The following is a 16,235-nucleotide window of genomic DNA, read 5'->3' on the forward strand; positions in this document are numbered from 1 at the left end:
AGCAGTCAAAGAGCAGTAAGTGTGGAGTTCTTGTTTATCTTGAGTAATTAGAAATCAAATTTGGGTCAAGGGTGAAAAGAAAAAAATGGCAGTTGGAACGTATCAAATAGAAAGCAGTCAACTCTATGAATTAAAAGCAAGATAAAGACTATGGTAGGAAGAAAAGTCAGGAAAAAAGCATGAGAGATCATGAGAGAAAAAAAAGAATGAAATGGAAAGGAAGGTACTAGCATATAGTACAAGTACCTCTTGACAAATAAGGGCTTACAGGCATTAGCCACTGTGCTCAGTCTGTCCTTGTTTTTATATACATTTTATTTCATTACAATCCATGAGGTGGGTATGATACTCCACAGATGAAGAAACAGAGTCCCAGAGAATTCAGTGACTTGTCCAAGTCACATAGTGTAAGTGGTAGAGTTGGTAAAAAACTTGGGTTTTTTTGTATTTTTAGTAGAGATGGAGTTCATATGTAAGGAAAATATTTTCTACAGAAAAGGAGTTTTCTGCTTGCGGTCTAGAAAAGAGAGGCCAAAGAGCTATAATTTGATAGCGTTTATCTGATTTGTCCAAGGAAGAAAAATATCTTTTTTTTTTTTTTTTTTTGAGACGGAGTCTCACTCTTTTGCTCAGGCTGGAGTGCAGTGGCCTGATCTCGGCTCAGTGCAACCTCTGCCTGCTGGGTTCAAGCAATTTTCCTGCCTCAGTCTCCCTAGTAGCTGGGATTACAGGCACGTGCCACCATGCCTAGCTAATTTTTATATTTTTAGTAGAGATGGGGTTTCACCACATCAGCCAGGCTGGTCTCCAACTCCTGACCTCATTCCCTCTGATTCCTTGCTCACCAGTCAGCCCTCTAATTTGCAGCTTAACTTCTTCGTATTCCCAGGAAAAGAGTATCATGAACAGTAGAGATGAATACACATTGAAAGAGTAGAGCTCCCCTTGGAAATTAATAACTTGGGATTCTGGTTTTATAACTTACTGGTGTGAGTTTAGTATGAATTTGTGCCAAAGGACCTGGTTATATTTAGGTTCACTGACAAACTAAACTCTCAGACTTGTAAAGGGCAGACTAGACCCCTGACCACAGTGATCCTGCCAAGGTATCTGGGGAAGTCTCTATCTACTTCAAGACTGATCAAACTCATTTAGATCAATGACTTGAGAAAAAAACAACTGCAGACTCAAACTGTAATTAGGGCCACAGCTACTATACCTCAGTATTGAATAGATTACTACTGTCCAAGTTTACAAATAAGAAAAATGTCATTAAATATATACATGCAAGCTGCCATCTTGGTGAAAACTGTCGTGCAGTTTGGGTAAGGGAGGAGAGAAGTGCTACTTGCGTTTGAATGTTAACAATGTCAATTCTTACTTCATTTATATTTTACTTCCCTGAAAGCTAAGAGTGCTTTAAACAAGGCTACATAAAGGAAGGACTTATTACCAAGAAAGGGTAAGTCAGGGAGACAGGAAGAAAGCCAAAGTTGATGGTTAGATGCCCTAAAAGCAATTAAAATACACTGCCTTCATGATTTTAAGTGTCATATAACTAAAATTTAATCACCTTTAAATTTCCTAATTATCTTGGAAATTGACAGTAGAAGAATCTATCTTCCCAAGAATTTAGTGGTATGTCTTACTATTATTGCCTGGAGGCAAAATATTGAATGGTGATGTCAAAATAAACAATAAGAAAATAAAGGAGATTAGATAGGAGGAAATTTCCTTGAAATAAATTTATCCAATAAAGTAATAAAGCTCTGGCCTGCGCAATGGCTCATACCTGTAATCCCAGCACTTTGGGAAGCTGAGGTGGGTGGATCGCTTGAGCTCAGGAGTTCAGGACCAGCCTGGCCAACAAGGCGGAAACCCTGTCTCTATTAAAAATGCAAAAAATTAGCTAGGCATGGTGGCATGTGCCTGTAGTCCCAGCTACTCAGCAGGCTAAGGCAGGAGAATCGGTTGAACCCGGGAGGTGGAGGTTGCAGTGAGCCTGAGCTGAGATCGCGCCACTGCACTCCAACCTACCAACAGAGCGAGACTCCGTTTCAAAAAATAAAAAATAAAAATAAATAACTAATCTCCCTGCCCACAAAGCGAGATCATAGGAAGACTAAAAATTTTAAACTAGACTTCTTAAAATATCATTAAGTCCAGTGATGACCTCTCTTAGAGGGTACATACAAATAGATGAGCAACTGGGCTCAAAGGGACTATGTTAAACTTTAATCCATTTTCATCAGATGAAATAAATGTTCTCCACCTAATGTGTGCCCATGTCAGGAGTATCATAGCAAGAATCAGACAGTCCATTCTGGGCCGGGCACGGTGGCTCACGCCTGTAATCTCAGCACTTTGGGAGGCTGAGGTGGGCAGATCACTTGAGGCCAGGAGTTTAAGACCAGCCTGGCAAACATGGTGAAACTCTGTCTCTACTAAAAATACAAAAGATTAGCCATGCATGGTGGCATGTGCCTATAGTCCCAGCTACTCCAGAGGCTGAGGCATAAGAATCGCTTGAACCCAGGAGACAGAGGTTGCAGTGAGCCAAGATCATGCCACTGCACTTCAGCCTGGGCAACAGACCAAGACTCTATCTCAAAAAAAAAAAAAAGAAAGAAAGAAAGAAAGAAAAGACAATCCATTCTGCAGCCAGCTAAGGCACCCACATACCCTGAAAATAAGAGTATCTTGTCAGGTATGTTGGTTCACACCTGTAATCCTAGCACTTTGGGAGGCCAAGGTGGGTGGATCACTTGAGGCCAGGTGTTCAAGACCAGCCTGGCCAACACAGTGAAACTCCGTCTCTACTAAAAATACAAAAATTAGCCAGGCATGGTGGCGTGTGCCTGTAATGCCAGCAACTCTGGAGGCTGAGACACAAGAATCGCTTGAACCTGGGAGGAGGAGGTTGCAGTGAGCCAAGATTGTGCCACTGCACTCCAGCCTGGGCAACAGAGCAAGACTGATTGATTGGAGATGGAGTCTCACTGTGTTGTCCAGGCTGGAGTGCAGTGGCGTGATCTCAGCTCACTGTAACCTCCGCCTTCCGGGTTCAAGTGATTCTTCTGCCTCAGCCTCCCGAATAGCTGGGACTACAGGCACATGCCACCATGCCTGGCTAATTTTTGTATTTTTAGTAGAGATGAGGTTTCACCATATTGGCCAGGCTCCTGACCTCATGATCCACCCACCTTGGCCTCCCGAAGTGCTGGAATTACAGGCATGAGCTACCACACCCTGCAAAGAATCATTTATTGTATATTTCAAAATAGCTAGAAGATTGGAAGTGTTCCCAACACAAAGAAAAGATAAATGTTTGAGGTGATGGCTATCTTAAATAATCTGATCATTACAATAATTTGATCATTACACATTGTGTGCATGTATCAAATGTCAAATGTACCCCATAAATATGTACGATTACCTATCAGTTTTAAAAATAGGCCACAGAAAGTATAAAAGCTAAAACTATAAAACTTGGCCAGGCATGATGGCTCATGTTTATTAATCCTAGCACTTTGGGAGGCAGAGGAAGGAGGATCACTTGAGGTCACAAGTTTGAGACCAGGCTGGGAAACACACAAGACCCCATCTCTAAAAACAGGAAGAAGAAAAAACGAAAAATTAGCTAAGTGTGGTGGTGCATGCCTATAGTCTCAGCTACCTGGGAGGCTGAAGTGGGAGGATTGCTTGAGCCCTGGAGGTCAAGGCTTCAGTGAGCTATGACTATATCACTGCATTCCAGCCTGGGTGACAGCAAGACCCTGTCTCAAAAAAAAAAAAGGGCACCACAAACATTTAAAAAAAAAAAAAAAAGTTTAACATAATTAGTCACTAGGGTAATGCAAATCAAAACTACCAGATGCCACTTCACACCCACTAAAATGGCCCTAAATCACAGACAATAACAAGTGTTGGTAAGAATGTGGAAAAACTGGCCAGACTCAGTAGGTCTTGCCTGTAATCCCAGCACTTTTCGAGGCCAAGGCGGGTGGATCATTTGAGGTCAGGAGTTCAAGACCAGCCTGGCCAACATGGCGAAACCGTGTCTCTACTAAAAATAGAAAAATCAGCTGGGCATGGTGGCGGGCACCTGTAATCCCTGCTTCTTGGGAGGCTGAGGCAGGAGAATCGCTTGAACCAAGGAGGCAGAGATTGCAGTGAGCCAAGATTGCGCCACTGTACTCCAGCCTGGGTGACAGAGTGAGGCTCTGTCTCAAAAAAAAAAAAAAAAAAAAAAAAAAAAAAAAAAAACCTATGGAAAAACTGTGCTTGCTTTGGCAGCCCATATAGTGAAAACTGGAATGATACAGAGATCAGCACGGCCCCTGCACAAAAACCACACGTGAACTCGTGAAGTTTCCATATTAAAAAAAAAAAAAAGTGAAAAAACTGAAAGTTTCATACACTGCTGGTAGGAATGTAAAATGGTTCAGCCTTTTGGAAAAGAGTCTGACAGTTCCTTACAATGCTAAACAGAGTTACGATATGACCCAGCAATTCTACTTCCTAGGTATATACCCAAGAGAAATGAAAACAGGTCCACACAAAAACTTGTTTGCAGATATCCAGAACAGCCTTATTTATAATACACAAAAAGTGGAGGCAACCCAAAAGTCCATCAACCGATGAATGAATAAACAAAATGTGGTATATCCATATAATGAAATGTTATTTGGCAATAAAAAGGAATGAAGTACTGGCACATTTACAACATGGGTTAACTTTATGCTAAGTCAAAGCAGCCAGACACAAAAGACCACATACTGTATGATTACATTTATAAGATCTAAAAATCATTTGGATGCTTTATATAGGTGTATATTTACAGTATGTGAATTATATCTTAATAAAGCTGTTTAAAATCTATATAGGAGAAAAACAGCCACACGTCAATTATCTGGAGATGTAGAATTTTTAAACATTAAATTCTAAGATTATAATATGAGGAAAACATGACAGATATGAAACCAAATCAATAATACTATAAGCTGAATGATGAAAGGTGAGTTAAGGGAAGGGAAAGAGCAAGATCTACCTTGTGTCTCTAGTACTAAAGCAGGCAGACTGTCCTGACCACATGCGAATCTCCTTCCTTGGGTGGGTACATCCCTTCAGAAGAGGTGAATTAGTCATACCATCATATTTTAATGTGTCACCATAAAGATCACTTTTCAAACTACACCTGATTTGATTTCAAACATACCAAGCCATGTTCTGACTGCAAACTTCCCACAGATGTTTCTACTGGGAATGTAATGACCAGTTAATTCTAACGTACAGTTCACTAGAAAGTCATTCTCAGATTCAGATTTATCATTTATGAGACTGGCTCATATGAAGCAAACTTCAGGAGACTGATTAACTTCAGTTGGTTTTAGCTGTTTCTTATCCTACAAAGCTCAAGAGCAGTGACATTCAAGCAAAGGGACACTGCCATGGCAGAATTCCTGAGTCTAATCTAATGTACATCTGGGCAGGGATTCCCCAGCCTCTCCCACCTCCACTGAGGTAACTGCTACGTCAGTGCCACCGTCACTGATGGGTATGCCCTGTGTTTCTTGGGCAGGTTGGCCTACTCTGGACTGTGAGGTTCCCACCAAGATACTGCCCACCTGGGATGCCTGAGCTGAGCTGTGGCCTGGCCTTCCTCAATATGCCTCCATCTTGGCTCTAATTTAGTAGACACTCTTTTTTTCTTTTTCTTTTTCTTTTTGAGATGGAGTTTTGCTGTTGTTACCCAGGCTGGAGTGCAATGGTGCGATCTCGGCTCACTGCAACCTCCGCCTCCTGGGTTCAAGCAATTCTCCTGCCTTAGCCTCCCGACTAGCTGGGACTACAGGCGCGCGCCACTATGCCCAGCTAATTTTTGTATTTTTAGTAGAGACAGGGTTTCACCATGTTGACCAGGATGGTCTCGATCTCCTGACCTCGTGATCCACCCACCTCGGCCTCCCAAAGTTCTGGGATTACAGGCGTCAGCCACCATGCCCGGCAGTAGACACTCTTAAGATCCTTTCTAACATTCTATTATTTTATTCAGTCTCACCTCACTCTACAGATGAAATGACTGAGGCCAACTGACTTTAAGGACTTTATCTAAAATCACACAGCTGAATAATGGCAGAGCCAGAACTAGAACCAAACACTTCTGATTCCCAGCACAATGTTTTATTCATTATGTGGTGCTGCCTTTGTTGTTATACACCATTTGAATGCTCAGCTTGCATTTGTGGAAATTCCCTTACCTCCAGCTGAGTAACTTCCTTCTTAAAAACCTGTTGGCATTTCATGGCCCTAATGATATTCTCATACATGTTTTTTTGAGATGGAGGGTGGTGTCTTGCTGTGTTGCCCAGACTGAACTAAAACACTTGAGCTCAGGGATCCTTCTGCCTCAGCCTCCTGGGCAGCTGGGAGTACAGGTGCACACTAATATGTCAGCTTCTTGTACATTATTTAACACCAAAACTTATACATCTGGTCCAAAGAGATTTTTTTTTTTTAATTTTAAAAAAATCCTTTGAAACTCCTAGCCATGTGAAAAAAAATTCCCATAAAATTTTATGTCTCTAAATTCACTATCTCTGGAAGATACATTAAAAGTCAGTGATGGTCACTGATAAATAACTGAGCCAAGCAGAGAGAGATGTTTTCAGCAAACATCAATTTTATATTGTTTGAATTTTTATATTACCTAAGTAAAAACATAATTTAAAAAAAATTGTGCTATAGAAAGGCTTATTATAAAAGCAACATTCATACTACATGTAGTATTTTCAATGAAAAGAATACAAATTACAAAATATTAGGACCACCTTAAAAAAAAAACAGAAAATGTATCTATATACAAAATTTAAAGCCTAATGTCTTAGAACATGCTCAATAGAAGAACCATAGATTTGACTTAATGTTAGCAAAGTAGGTACAATTGTGCCTTATGATACTAGGATGCCTAAGAATAAAAATGAATACAAATAAATCAAAAATCTACATTTTTGTGCCCATTTCTCCCTAAATACAATTTGCTCTACAATGGAATGAAGAAAATAAAGGGCTCATCACAATTACTGTGATCTCTGCGGGCAGAGGGATAAGTGTATACTTTCGTGTGTGTGTAACAGAATTTTCCCCAAGATCATAGTAAATTTGTCTCTTAGTTTTCAATAATACCACCTTTAAAATAATTTATCGGGCTAGAAGTCCCATTATTAGTTCCACCAACCACATAAAGAGAAGACAAAACTTTAGAGACTTTTAGTCACCTACTGAATCCACACATCTTGACTGTTAGCAATCCTAGCTACAGAATTTGCTGAATTAGAATAGATTCATATAAAAAAGTGAATATAAATGCAACAAATGCTGGGTATAGGTTCTAAGCTGGCTGAACATGATGATCACAGCATGTAACACCACAAAACCGTTCGTTTATTCCTTCCTTTGTTCAGCTCTATGCTGAGAACTTCTCATATAATGGTTATCCAAAATATGCTTGGCTCCCGTTCTCACAAACCTTAGTCTAATGGAGAAAACAAACTAAATGTGCCAGCAGCTCTATGGAGAAAATTATTCTCTATGCGATTAAGATTTTAAAGCAGCACAGCAGCAAGTTTTGGATCTGCATTTTAGCATAAGAACAGCATCTTGTAGCTAAGTGAAATTACATTGTAGAGAGGTACTTAAGGTAGGAGAACCAAATTACTACACAGAAATACAATGCTGCCGGTCAAGGTGGCTTATGCCTGTAATCCCAGCACTTTGGGAGGCCAAGGCGGGCAGATCACGAGGTCAAGAGATCAAGACTGTCCTGGCCAACACAGTGAAACCCCCGTCTCTACTAAAATACAAAAATTAGTGGGGCGTGGTGGTGCACGCCTGTAGTCCCAGCTGCTCGGGAGGCTGAGGCAGGAGAATTGCTTGAACCCAGGAGGCGGAGGCTGCAGTGAGCCAAGATCGCGCCGCTGCACTCCAGCCTGACACCTGGCGACAGAGTGAGACTCAGTCTCAAAAAAAAAAAAAGAAATACAATGTTAACATTCTTTTAATTCCTCGGAAAGAAACCCAAGGAATTTCTGGTGATTGTAAATCCAAGGCCCATCTTGTTGCTGACATCTTCGAAGCCCTTTGGTTTTGTCATAGCCCAGAGTCTTGGTTCAGTAACCACTAACTCCAGACACCACTTCACAGGTAACCACCTAAACCATCTCCTTTCCAGTATTCTTTCCATGGCCCTACCAAGGCTTCAGAGCATCACGGTTAGTATAGTTGGCCACCTATTTTAAAAGAGGAGACTGCTCACCTGATAATCCAGCTTAGCCTGTCGCATCTTCATCATTTCCTCATGGAAGACACTGTTAAAAAAATAAAGCAAGTATATAAAGAGAAAAATCCTTGCCAATTTCATCTTATGTATGTATTCTTTTTTTTTTTTTTTTTTTTTTGGAGACCGAGTCTCGCTTCTCAGACTAGACTGCAGTGGTGTGATCTCTGCTCAATGCAACCTCCACCTCCCAGGTTCAAGTGAATCTCCTGCTTCAGCCTCCCAAGTAGTTGGGATTATAGGCACCCAGCACCATGCCTGTATTTTTGTATTTGTAGTAGAGACGGGGATTCAACATGTTGGCCAGGCTGGTCTTCAACTCCTGACCTCAGGTGATCCACCCACCTCAGCCTCCCAAAGTGCTGGGATTACAGGCATGAGCCACCATGCTCAGCCTGTATGTACTCTTTTGGGCTATTTGGAACCAATCAATTCTGCCTTATAGAAGGCATCAGCTTCTAGAGGCTGCCCACACTGAAAGCAGGAAGACTTGCCACCCTTAACACCACACTTATTCCAGAGGACCTGAGGAGGCTGAAATATCCCAAGGATAAGAAAAAAGTGAAAACACAGACCCCATACATGCAGGGATTTCTTTTTGTTTTAAACAATGTGTTAAGCATTATGCTCTGAACACAGTGGTAAGCATTTTATGTGGTATTTTGTTTATTCTTTAAAACAGCCCTATGAACTAGTTATCATTAATTTTCACACTTTGAAGATGAAGAAACAGACATGAAGAGCCATGTGTAAGGTTAAACAGCAGAAACAGACCTCAATTCTGGTCTCCTGGCATCTAAATTACATCTGAAAAATCAAATATATTTATTTATTTTTTTGTAGTTAGTTCTAAGACTAAGAAAACTACACTGTGTATAGCATCTTACTAGAGCCTTAAGATCTGGGCATTTCATTTAACTCACTCAAGTATGTCATTAATAACACTTATTATGCCAGTCACTAAAGAAGAGGACTGTGTGGATGAAGATGACATTTATTGCCACTGAGAGACAGATCTGCTTGAAAAAAGAAAAAAACAACAAAAATGGAATAAAACCAGTCTTCAGCTGATAAACCAACCTCTTCTGAACATTTAAAAACTCTCTCTGGGCTGGGCGTGGTGGCTTACTCCTATAATTCCAGCAATTTGGGAGGCCAAGGTGGGAGGATCATCACAAGGCCAGGACTTCAAGAACAGCCTGGCCAAGATGGTGAAACCCCGTCTCTACTGAAGATACAAAAAATTAGCTGCATGTCCTGGTGCACACCTGTAATCCCAGTTATTCGGGAGGCTGAGGCGGGAGAATCACTTGAACCTGGGAGGCAGAGGTTGCAGTGAGCTGAGATTATGCCATTGCACTCCAGCCTGGGCAACAGGGAGAGACTCCATCTCAAAAAAAAATTCTCTCTGAAGGCTTTTCTATTTTTGAGAATTTCCTAATTTAAGACTTTATTTTGTGACTCATCATTCTTAGAAAGTGTGAAGTATAAATAAAGCAGAAATGGTTCTCAATTATTTGCATGATAAATGTTTACTGGGAACTTAGTGCCAGAAAAACTGGAACTACAAGGTGCTATTTATACCAAAGCATTTATCTATGGCTTAATGGTGTGCCACTATATTCCTACATTTTAGAAGGTTTATGCATCTTACTAATGCATAGCAACTTGGAATTTGCATGCTGTCTCAAAGACTCTTCATCACTTGTGAAGCAGATTTAACAACCCTCAGACACAGACGTGGAGGTGCCTTCTGATTTTCTGACATGCCCCTCTATTAATTCACTCATGACCTTTATGTTTAAAAAACAAATGGCCACGTGTGGTGGCTCACACCTGTAATCCCAGCACTTGGAGAGGCCAAGGTGGGCAGATCACAAGGTCAAGAGATTGAGACCATCCTGGCCAACATGGTGAAACCCCATCTTTACTAAAAATACAAAAAGTAGTTGGGCATGGTGGCGCGCGCCTGTAGTCCTAGCTACTTGGGAGGCTGATGCAGGAGAATTGCTTGAACCCAGGAGGTGGAGACTGCAGTGAGCTGAGATTGCGCCACTGCACTCCAGCCTGGTGCCTGGTGACAGAACAAGACTCTGTCTCAAAAAACAAACAAACAAAATACTGGGTAGTCAATAAATCATCTCTTTTCTCCCAGCTCCATAGAGGAACAAATAAACAAAAATGTTAGATACAACAGCCACTGGCCTTGACTTTGTAGCCCCCATGTTTCACCTAGATATTCCTATGTTTCCTTTAATGTTTTTTATCTACAGTCACGTATTTTTTAATGCCCAATTTAAAAATCCTTCATTAATATAGTACCAAAAGAAAAAAAGATAAAACAAAAATAGAGTGCTAGACTATTACGGGTATTCAGTGTGTATAAATATAAATTTTTTTTTTTGAGACAAGAGTCTTGCCCTGCTGCCCAGGTAGAATGTAGTGCCATGAACTCGGCTCACTGCAACCTCCACCTCCCAGGTTCAAGCCATTCTCATGTCTCAGACTCCCGAGTAGCTAGAACTACAGGTTCGCACCATCATGCCTGGCTAATTTTTGTATTTTTAGTAGAGATGGGGTTTTGCCATGTTGGCCAGGCTGGTCTCGAACTCCTGACCTCAAGTGATTCACCCACCTCAGCCTCCCAAAGTGCTGGGATTACAGGTGTGAGCCACCACACCTGGCCGTGTATCAGTATAAATTTTTTAAAGTTCTGTATAAAATGACTAAAACAAACATTTATGAATATTATATAGTAAAAGGAGAACTTGGGGAAAAAGTACATTGTTACAGACTAGTATTTTTTTTTAATTAAAAAAAAATTTTTGGCCGGGTGTGGTGGCTCACACCTGTAATCCCGGTACTTTGGGAGGCCGAGGCAGGTGGATTGCCTGAGCTCAGGAGTTCAAGACCAGCCTGGCCAACAGGGTGAAACCCCATCTCTACTAAAAATACAAAAAACTAGCCAGATGTGGTGGTGTGTGTCTGTAATCCCAGCGACTCAAGAGGCTGAGGCAGGAGAATTGTGTGAACCCAGGAGTAGAGGTTGCAGTGAGCCAAGATCATGCCACTTGCACTCCAGCCCAGGCAACAGAGCCAGACCTTGTATTAAAAAAAAAAAAAAAAAAAAAAATTTTTCTCCATCATGAACTAGTATTTTCAAACAGCTGCTGCTGTGAATGTGTACTCTGTTCTCAACACTAAGCCAAAGGTGTGATGACTTCTGGCTCAGGGGCAAACAAATCATTCCCCACTCACCCATGCTAAAATCTCTTCAAAAATGCTAAATTCTGACATACAACTAAATTTTTCAAACGTTTCTGTTAAGGCCTCAACTAGTGAAAAAAACAGGTGTCTCTTTGACAGTACAGCTAGACATCACTTGATTCCTTTCATCAAGCCTGGGCATGCTGAGCAGACGAGCTGAATAAAAAGGGTATCATCAAAGCATTTTGACCTGAACAGAAGAGACAATAAATACATGTTATGTAACTGCAACTTTACATGTCTCCTATACATCAAAAGTCACATTTTCCCTGAGTTCTAAGTTTAAATAAATAATAACTTAAAAAGCTATATTTTTAGTTAAATTATAACCTATAAGTATATTTTATAAGGCTGGGAGTGGTGGCTCATGCCTGTAATCCCAGCACTTTGAGAGGCTAAGGTGGGTGGATCATGAGGTCAAGAGATTGAGATCATCCTGGCCAACATGGTGAAACTCCGTCTCTGCTAAAAATATAAAAATTAGTTGGGTGTGGTGGCGCGTGCCTGTAGTCCCAGGTACTTGGGAGGCTGAGGCAGGAGAATCTCTTGAACCCAGGAGGTGGAGACTTCAGTGAGCCAAGATCACGCCACTGCACTCTAGCCTGGTGACAAAGCGAGACTCCATCTCAAAAAAAAAAAAAATTTTATAGACATATTCAACTAAAATTTCTAGTCTAACATGGAATATCATCTTACTAAACTTACATTTTTCTGAGTTAATATTCTTTTTTTTTTTTTTGAGACAGTCTTGGTCACCCAGGCTGGAGTACAGAGGCGTGATCTTAGCTCACTGCAACATCCACCTCCTGGGTTCAAGCAATTCTCCTGCATCAGCCTCCCGAGTAGCTGGGATTACAGACACCAGCTGTGGAGATGGGGTTTCACCATGGTGGCCAGGTTGGTCTCGAATTCTTGGCCTCAGGTGATCCGGCCACCTCAGCCTCCCAAAGCGCTGGGATTACAGGTATGAGCTGCCAGCCCGGCCTGAGTTAATGTTCTCTTTTCCTTCATCTTAACTTAGTTATTGAATAGCAAGCTTAACTATAACCAAGCCTGGTTAATAAATCAACACAAAACAGAAAGAATTCCTATAGGAAAAAAAAAGCGGAATAACTATTTCTCCTCTTATTTTTCTCAAAGAAAATTTCCTATTTGCTTGGTATAAATGGGAAACCCTAAACATACATCTTGAAGAAACACAGAAACACTCAAGCATGGCAGAGAATGCCCACAGAACACCATTCTCTTGAACTATTCTCCAGTTACCAACCAGTAAAGGCTAAACTGAAGATACCTGCTGGGCATGGTGCCATGAGCCTGTGGTCCCAGCTATTCAAAAGTTTGAGGTAGAAGGAGTGCTTGAGCCCAAGAGTTTAAGGGTACAGTGAGCTGTGACTGCACCCCTGCAGGGCAGCCTGAGCGACAGAGCGAGACTCCATCTCAAATAGATATAGATAAGATAGATAGATAAAAATTAACTGAAGATATCTACAAGGGCTTACCAATGCACAGTATACACAAAGAGAATTTTCTGAGAATGTGTCCCATCTCACCCACCTTTATTTATGGACATCAAAAAATCCTAGACTAGAAAAGAGACATTAGTGGAAAACTGACAAAATTCAAATAAGTCCTATGAATTGGTTAACAATACTGATTCTATATTAATTTCCTGATTTTGATAATGGGACTGGGGCTATATAAGATGTTAACATTAGGGGAAACTTGGTGAAAGGTATAGAGGGATTCTGTAATATTTTCACAACTTTTCTGTAAGTCTAAAAAGATTTTTTAAAGTCAGCTATAAAAAACATTAGTGATAAATCTAGGTGAAGGGCATAGGTTTATCAACCATGCTTTCTTGCGACTTTTTAGCAAATTTAAATTTTTTCAAAATAAAAAGAGAAAAAAGAATATATGCATTTCTGTAAATTTTTTTCATAGTTGTGGACTGACTACCCTTAAAAATACCACTGCCACTGGGTGCAGTGCCTCACACCTGTAATTTCAGCACTTTGGGAGGCTGTGTGGGCAGATCACTTGAGGTCAGGAGTTCAAGACCAGCCTGACCAACATGGTGAAACCCTATCTCTGCTAAAAATACAAAAATTAGTCAGGCATGGTGGCCCACGCCTGTAGTCCCAGCTACTCGAGAGGCTGCGGCAGGAGAATCGCTTGAACCCAAGAGGCGAAGACTGTAGAGAGCTGAGATCACACCATTACACTCCAGCCTGGGCGACAAAGCAAGACTCTATCTCAAAAAAACAAAAAAATCTCACTGCCCTTTAATCTAGCACCTAAATTGTGCTCACACAGTATTTCTAGGGAATGAAGACAGTATGAATAATGAAGAAATTTGCTCAAGGTAAATAACAGAAACTTCAAGCCTACTTTAAAACATTACTCGTTCCATTGTTAGTCTAGTGCTATACTCAACAGACCATGCTGCCAAGTACTTTGAAGCACTGAATAATGTTATTAATGACTCACAAGAATCTATGATTATGCAACACTCAACATTCCTGTCAACTTCTCTCAGCCTGTTAAGAGTAAATTTTTGAGCTGCCAGTAACACAAAATCCATCACCACTAAGCAATCAGTGTTTCTTGCTGCTTCCTACACTGTGCCAGATAAGGATGCTGTAATCAGCACTCAACTGCAATTTGGCCAGTGATGCAGGAGGAAACAGGCTCCTTCTGTACTGGAGAAAGTAAACACCATCCTTGCCAGGAAGGCAGCAGGATAAGACTTGCAAAAATAAAGGCTTGAGCAACCAGTTGCTTTTCCTGATAGTAACTTGAGTGAAGGCTTCCTTTGGACTTAGAAATTAGATATAGTTACCGTCTTTCATTAAATTAATGCAGTAAGTGCCAGTGTGCCTTGATAAAGAGCACAACTTTGCAATTTATTTTAGAGAAATTCATAATTGTAAATATTTAGTAATTAGCTGCTGCATGAAGTTAAAATAAATATAATTTACAAAAATTTAGTTCAACCCAACCTATCAGAAATAAATGTAGTATGTGTGACTAGAAATTATTGCAAAGATATTACACAGGAAAGATGAAGAAAATAAAAAGTTTACCTCAAGAAAACAGCTATAAAAAACAATTTTTTGTTCTTAAATCTAGTTATGCATGCTTAATTAAAGATTGACTAATATCCTTTAGGAGAAAAACTGTGGGTATAATTATGACTTTTACTTAAATTCACATACTTAAAAATCAGCAAGGTGTACTTCATCAAAATGAAAAACTTTTGTTCTGCAAAGATACTGTTACAAAAATTAGAAGGCAAGCCACAAACTAGGGAAAATATTTGCAAAACATATATCCAACAAAAATTTTATAATCTAAAGGAGTCTTACAGATTAATTAAGACAAACAACCTAACTAAAACTTAGAGCTAGGCATGGTAGCTCACACCTGTAATCTCAGCACTTTGGGAGGCCAGGATTTGGAGACCAGCCTGGCCAACATGGTGAAATCCCATCTCTACTGAAAATACAAAAAATTAGCTGGGCGTGGTTGTGCATGCCTGTTTTCCCAGCTACTCTGGAGGCTGAGGCAGGAGAATCAATTGAACCCAGGAGACAGAGGTTGCAGTGAGTTGAGATTACACGACTGTGCTTCCAGCCTGGGCAACAGAGTGAGACTGTCTCAAAAAATAAAATAAAATAAAATAAAAATTGGGCAAAAACCTAGGCAACATAGGGAGGCATTGTCTCTACCACACACACACAAAAAGTTAGCCAGGTGTGTGGTAGAATGCTCCTGTGGTCCCAGCTACTTGGGAAAATGAGGCAGGAGGATTGTCTGACCCAGGAAGGTCAAGCCTCCAGTAAGTCGTGATTGTGCCACTGCACTCCAGCCTGGGGAACAAAGTGATCCTGTCTCAAAAAAAAAGAGGCTGGGGAGGGGGGCAGGGCCAAAGATTCACAAAATAACTTCTACAAATGGGGAATAAGCATATGAAAAGATATTCAATATGATTAGTCTTTAGGTAAGTGTATATTGAAACCACAACATGGCCAGGCACAGTGATTCACACCTGTAATCCAAGCACTTTAGGAGGTGGGAGGATCACTTGAGCCCAGGAGCTCACGACCAGCCAGGGCAACATGGTGAAACCGTCTCTAGAAAAATAAAATAAAATAAAAATTATCTGGGCTTGGTGGTGCATGCCTTTAGTCTCAGCTGCTTGGAAAGCTGAGTTGGGAGGATTGTTTGAGCCCAGGAGGTTGAGTTATCATCATACCATCGAACTCCAGACTGGGTAAGAGAGTAAGACACTCTCAAAAAATAAATAAATAAAAATAAAATAACTGTAAGTAGGAAAAAAAAAGTTATCTGTGATGTCTAAAGGAATAGAAGAATTTCAGAAGGATATATACAAACTATCAACAATAGTTACCTGAAAGGTAGGGTGTTAAAAAAAAAAAAGTATTAAAAATGAAAAAAGAAAGAAATAAAAAATTATTATTCAAAACAGATGTTTTTTAATTTAAAAAAGAGTACTTTATTAATGATATCAGGACATCAGCTGACAAGGGTAGCAGAAGAGGAAAGCTTACCACTCCGCTTAGGCTTTACTTTTGTAATTTCATAGACCCAGTCACCAATCATTATTCCC

At 40.4% G+C, this 16,235-nt stretch overlaps 1 protein-coding gene and 1 non-coding gene across 3 annotated transcripts in view; one reads left to right on the forward strand and one right to left on the reverse strand.

Moving 5' to 3' along the window:
• TULP3 (TUB like protein 3) overlaps window positions 1-16,235 on the reverse strand; it is a 46,410-nt gene that overhangs the window by 18,191 nt on the left and 11,984 nt on the right. For both annotated transcript variants that reach the window (XM_012452606.2, XM_012452605.2), the window contains exon 2: window positions 8,315-8,366. In XM_012452606.2, the coding sequence (XP_012308029.1) occupies window positions 8,315-8,366 (52 nt within the window). The remainder of the gene's footprint in view (window positions 1-8,314; window positions 8,367-16,235) is intronic.
• LOC135275507 (U6 spliceosomal RNA) lies at window positions 4,281-4,385 on the forward strand. Its single transcript, XR_010343132.1, has one exon. It is a non-coding gene; the product is annotated as a U6 spliceosomal RNA (small nuclear RNA).

The sequence above is a fragment of the Aotus nancymaae genome, unplaced genomic scaffold (genome assembly GCF_030222135.1).
Source record: "Aotus nancymaae isolate 86718 unplaced genomic scaffold, 86718_ANA_hifiasm-v0.15.2.pri h1tg000016l, whole genome shotgun sequence".
NCBI lineage: Eukaryota > Metazoa > Chordata > Mammalia > Primates > Aotidae > Aotus > Aotus nancymaae.